At 35.1% G+C, this 6,294-nt stretch overlaps 1 protein-coding gene across 2 annotated transcripts in view; it reads right to left on the reverse strand.

Moving 5' to 3' along the window:
• LOC107712405 (DNA polymerase zeta catalytic subunit-like) overlaps positions 1–6,294 on the reverse strand; it is a 59,861-nt gene that overhangs the window by 22,367 nt on the left and 31,200 nt on the right. For both annotated transcript variants that reach the window (XM_016517649.1, XM_016517656.1), the window contains exons 16-17: positions 3,225–3,336; positions 1,043–1,158 (exon numbers count right to left, since the gene is read on the reverse strand). In XM_016517649.1, coding sequence (XP_016373135.1) covers positions 1,043–1,158; positions 3,225–3,336 — 228 coding nt within the window. The remainder of the gene's footprint in view (positions 1–1,042; positions 1,159–3,224; positions 3,337–6,294) is intronic.

Genomic DNA, 6,294 nt, shown 5'->3' on the forward strand with positions numbered 1-6,294 from the left:
AAAGAGCTGTCATACCTAAACCCCTCCTCCAATTTGGATGTGAATACCCTTGAATTAAAGCTGAGTGTGTACTTCAAGCACATATTCATTATATAACTGTAACTTGAACATGTTTTGGTAAACAGCTAAAATAACAAAAATTGTGCTTGTCCAAATATACAGTATATAGACCTAACTGTACCTATATAGTAAATTCATAGAAATTGAATTTTGCAGTGATCTCTTAATTTCTTTCAGAGCTGGATGTATATATTTTATATGTGTTAAATGAGAAAAACATTGAATAGACATTATAAAAAGAAGCTTTAAAAAGAAACATTTTGATTCAACAAAATTTTAATGACACCAAAGGCTACAATGTGGCCTTAACATTTTCAGTTTTCAGAAGCTGCATCTGAAGTGGCATTTAGGGATAGCTATATAGGGATACACGATATATACATATACACAGACTGTTCAGAGGTGGCATGAAGGCATTTACACTGCAAATTAGAATTGCATAATTAATGCTATGAGATTAACGTGTTTTAAATGGGCATTAATATGTTTAAACAAATATTGAAATATGTTTTTAATTAAATTATACTGTAAATATAAAACTAAAGCCTTAAGTAGGTCTTAATGATTGAGTCATTCAGTCATTCACTCAACCAGTTCATTCGAACGGCTGATGCATTCAGAAACAAATCAAGTGTCTTTATGAATGGGTCACTGAAACATTGGAAACAAAAAAAATTGTCTGCACACTGACAGACTGCTCCCAAAGAATTTATTGGTACAACGTTTCGTTGTTTGTATTGATGTTATTTTTGTCCTGCACCTGAGCCTTTGGGTTTTTGGGATGTGCACGCTTTTTTGTATTTTTCACTGAAACATTGGCTCACTCGATTCATAAAAAAAAAAAATCAGTTAGTATTGAAGCTGCTGTGTGTTGCTTAGAAAGGCACAACAGTTCTGCTGTGGTTTGGAACTATTTCTGACGGTAAAATAAAGCAAAACGGGTAATAAACATGTACACTACTACTAAATAAGGTAACCTTACCTGGCACACGGGAGAGTTGCTGGCACAGGTCCACACTGAGTGTTGATGCACGTTGCAGTAGGTACCCCCAAGAGTGCATCTGGACCTCATATCCAACAAGAATGTCTGGGTCATACCTGGTGGTGTTGGGGGGGGTCATGAGCTTATTTGCTGTGCAGTATGTATAGCTTATCATAATCATCCTCAAAATTCAGTAAAAATGTACTCAACCTAATATTTTTTTATTTTCTGTTGAACACAAAATGATAATAGTAAAGCATTCTTTTCCATATGACCATAACAACCATTAAGGTAAAAAAAAAAGAAAATGTGTATTGTGTATTTTATAGTGACAGCAGTTTAAAGGTACAATAGGAGATCTTGGAAAATGCTAACTTTAGCCTGATAGGTCTATATTTACAGATGATCATTACCCCTGCTCCAGTTTAATTTGAGAGCAACTCCTGAATGGCAGTGGAAGAAAATATATTCAGTGACATTTTGTCCTGTTTGGTGGATTATATAATGGTCACAATGACAAATTATTGCATGGAAAAGAGCTACTTGAAACTTTTCCTTTTGTGTTCAACAGGAAAAAAATACCGTAAGTTCAGAACATCTAGAATAAAAATAAATGACAATTTTCATTTTTTGGTGAACTATTTCTTTTACATTTAAATAAAGACTTTACCCAATATCAGCATATACAAGTAGGGCTGCAACATCTAATCCATAAACATGATTATGAAAATAGTCTCATTATAAGAATAGTCAGGCCTGTCTGCTGTGACTGGAAAGTCTTTTTAAGGCCAAATCAGAGTGAGTTACTGCATGAAATGTGTACAACCCAAGTTGTCCAAATATGAGTCATTCAAATTAAAGTGCTCCTGTTATGCTTTTTTGGATATGACCTTCAATGTTGTTTGTAATATAGCTGTTTGTGAATGTAAAAGGTCTGCAAAGTTTCAGAGATCAAAGTGCACAAAAATTGTCCTAAAATCTCCTAAAAGAAAGAACTAGAACTGCCTGAAACGAGCCGTCAATAATTTGTCTTATTTTCTGCACAAATCCACGTAGGTTTCTAACACATTTGCAAAACTGTCTTCATTAGCTGTCCACAAACAAGTACTTTGATCCACCCTCAGACACTGTAGTTGTAGCAGAGGAAGAGGAGTCTGGTTCGTGTTGTTGCATTGTCTAGAAGACCCTGTTTGCTGATCGGCAAAACAACTTTGTATGTACTCCCAAATGAGTATGTGAAGAGTCAGTGGTTAAAATTAAATTTTACTGTGACACCACAGTAGTATAACTAATTTTTCATTGTGTTCCCATCATTTACTGACGACTGCTTTTCAAATCCTGAGTTCAATGCAAGATTTGCAAAATGATTATTCATTAAAGGTGGGGCTGCACCCACTTCATTTGGACCATTTTTTTTTGCCCAATAAAAATGTCCTTTTCTTAATCCCCCTTTTTTTTTTTTTACTTTTAATTCTATATGTAAGGGATAATTGACAATGGGCCATAGAATTATTAGAAAGTAATGCACACCCAAGGTGTAACGGCCCCTCCACTTCACGTCGGAGCGTCTCTACTACTAGCGAAACTGTAAATTCATCCGTTTCAAGAACAGTGCCATTATTATCTCGCTAGTGAGAAATGTTCTATAGCTTTTAATTTGCTAGACTATTTTACTGAAAAATCGTCAGTGCCGCAATGACAACACGTTTCTGTGTGGATGTGTGTCCGTAGTACTGTATGTGTGTGCATTTGTATGGGAGAGAGAGCGGGAGATGTGCTTTTCGTACATAATAAAACGTCATTTTGTGGTAAAAAGATGGAAATAATTTGTAATTTTTTTATTATATTGTTTACTATATTTATTTGCTTGGTCAGCGTCATTGTGGGTTTTGGTTCTTTTGTCGTTGTAGATTGTTGTAGACCTTTGAAATAACTAAAATCATTTGGCGAAGTGATATGGACATAATGTGGTGAAGACCTGCCTGCAACTACATTAGCTGTGCGTTTCCCTGAAAATAATTGCACACCTTAAAATGTTTGTCAGTCAATCACATTCAAGCAGATTCAACAGCCCTGTAGTATAATGTAGAAATAATCATCAGCTCAATCAATTAGCAAAATAATTGTTAGTTGCAGCCCTACATACAAGAAAGAAAATCCAAAATATACATCGTTAACCTACATTCTAAGAATGTTTGTGACCTCTTCAAAAAGCTCCTTCTCATCACTGACATAAGTCACCAGCAGTCCGGTCACACCAGATTTAAAAAGAAACGGCGCTGTGCTCCTGGAGGCTAGAGTAAAAACATGACAGGTACTAAACACCATATAAAATTTGTAATCATGCGCACTAGGACTAATAATAATGTTAAGACTAACAAATAATCAGGTAAGTCATGAATTATTGAAAAATAACGCACACGTCAAAGTGAAGCAAAACTTTGTGAAATGCGGCAAAAGTGAAAACGACATTTACTATAATTTTTTTTTAAGTTCCCTCTTCTATATATCACCTCTTTCTGTACTTATCTAGTTTACACTTTTACATTGGCATTGTGTGAAAAATTGCAGATGTATTTAATTTGTAAGTCATTTTGGATAAAATTATCTGCAAAATGAATAAATTTAAAAGTAAATACAGTATGTAACTAACAGTGTTGGGCAGTAACTAGTACTAGTACCCCTACTGATTTGAAATCCAAAAATCCAATAATTCCTAGATTTACTTTCATAATTTTTATGACTTACACAGGCACATTAAGCCACCAGTGCATCAGGAAAGCTTGAAATATGGAAAAGTGTACATTCAGGGGATGGAAATTTTGCCATTACACTGATTTTGTCAGGAGAAAAGGTGATCTGAACACAGATGTGTAAGTTGTAAGGCATTACTTTATTCTGGCATTATATGGCTTGCCCACCATCACATCCCTCTGATCCCGATATAAATTATATCACTATAATTTAAAATCTTATGAACTTATGTGATTTCTTTTGATAAAATAATTCATGAAATAAAATCATATATGCGTAACAGAGAAATTATAGATACAATTAGCTTCAAGCTACACATGACAATTAATACAACACTTACTTAAAAGTCACTATCAATCACCACTGAGTGTTTGTAATAACTTCTGACTACGATCCAATGTAAATTTTGGTCAAATGATGAAGCAGAAATATATATTGTTAGTATTACGCGTTAATGCATTAACATATACGATTTTTACAATCCTTAACGACAATGACAAGCTACGTGAACTACGGCTCTGTGTAGTCAATGCTATTCCATCTAAAAGCATGTGAAAATACCACATTAAATAACATATTTTTACTCCAAACTCACTTCATAACGAGATGATGTAGCTTCTTACACAGAATAAGGCAAGCAACATATTTCATAGTATTCTAAGCAGTGATAAAGGCTATGTCGATTAGCATTGCATTATTATATGCTTTATTATAATAAACATTATAATAAGACGAACTCAGATAAACCATATATTGTCATAGTCGTGTGTTTATTAGTCACGGTGAATAAATGAAAGCAGTTAAATCTTCTGTTTATTCAGCAACCGCTACAGGGATTTCCTGGATTTCTTTTGCGGGGTGTATTTGGAGTTTCCAAGCGAGAGCGCCCTCTGGCTATCGGATGGAGATTTATTACGGATCACAGAACTGTGCTTCACTGAAAGATACGCATGACAATCGCAACTTCTGCGTAATCGCGATTTATCGTCTTTGCGATTTAATTTCGATTAATCGTGCAGCCCTACATCAGAGATTGAAGAGAGAACAGAGACTCACGTTGCGTTTTCAGTGAATTATTCCAGTGTGTTTCGCTTTAAAACACGATCTCTGTCATATTTCTGTGATTGTCTCTGAAGAGTGTTAAGTACAGACTGAACAGAATGTCAACACATCCCACTGCTGTATGGCCAGATGAGACGCAAACTACGTTTTCTCGACTGGATAACCAGTGTCTCGCTAGTAAAGTTTTGATGGATGAAGACTGCAATCAAGGTAAAGTCGGTTGCAGTGGCGTACAGGAGTCGTACAGTAAGCACGCGTGAGTCCGTTATATTAATGCGTGTATGAGTGCTCTTGACGCACTGATCGCACATTGTATTTATGCACAGGCACAGACATTTCCGTACATTCACGTTGTTTCCACACACATTCACGATAATGTTTTGATTTGTCATGTGTATGTTGCGGTGTTTAGTTATTTTGAATGGATCCGTGTACTGTAGTAGATATATGCAGTCAGCAGGCGGTTGGTTTAGGAGTTTTTGGCATCTCCATTTGGTCCTGTTCGGTATCGCAACTTAACTTCTCTAAAATGTAAAAAAGCACTTTGCTGTTGCACTGTACACATACTAGACAATTCTGAGTTTTGTTTGCCAAAATTTCTTTAGGAAAAGTTTGGACACCCCTGTACTATACAATTCTGATATTTTTTAGCATTTTTTTTTTCATATGTGCTTATATGGGCTCCTCATATCATTTGGTTCTTTGGTGTCCTTTCGGAGTTTCTAAGTGTCCTTTTATGGAAAGACATCTAAATTTATCTTGAAATAGCTTGCAGAAAATACAGATTTTTGAGAATCACCCTTCAATCTTTTGGTTTACTTTGCTGGATATAGCAAATGATGACAAAATAAACATATGAATCAAGATAAATGGTCTATGCTTAATTTCATGAAGTGTGCGATTAATCACAGAAAAAAAGGTTGGTTTACTTTGCTGGATATAGCAAATGATGACAAAATAAACATATGAATCAAGATAAATGGTCTATGCTTAATTTCATGAAGTGTGCGATTAATCACAGAAACAGGGTGTGATTAATTAGATGAAAAATGTTAATCTACTGACAGCCCTAATTGTTAGTAACATTTTAGAAGAATTTTATGGGGAAGATTACAACTCTGCCCGCCCACAGCCATCGGTTGTAGAGGTGTAAGAAAATATTGATACACGTGAACATCACAATATTTTTTTGGCTTTTTTATACACTGCTTTAAACTATTTTAATGCACGACGTGAAGACAAGACTGACACGAAGCTACGGCTCGTTAGCTCAGTATTCTACACACTACAGATCAGACAGATGAAATAGTGTGGTAAGATCACATTTATTTGAATTAATTAATTATAACATTTAGCTACTTGAATTAATTATTCGATCGAGAGAGAGGGAGAGAGAAGTGTGTGTGTGTGTGTGTGTGTGTGTGTGTGTGTGTGTG

Source organism: Sinocyclocheilus rhinocerous, unplaced genomic scaffold (assembly GCF_001515625.1).
Source record: "Sinocyclocheilus rhinocerous isolate Xijiao unplaced genomic scaffold, SAMN03320098_v1.1 scaffold2418, whole genome shotgun sequence".
NCBI lineage: Eukaryota > Metazoa > Chordata > Actinopteri > Cypriniformes > Cyprinidae > Sinocyclocheilus > Sinocyclocheilus rhinocerous.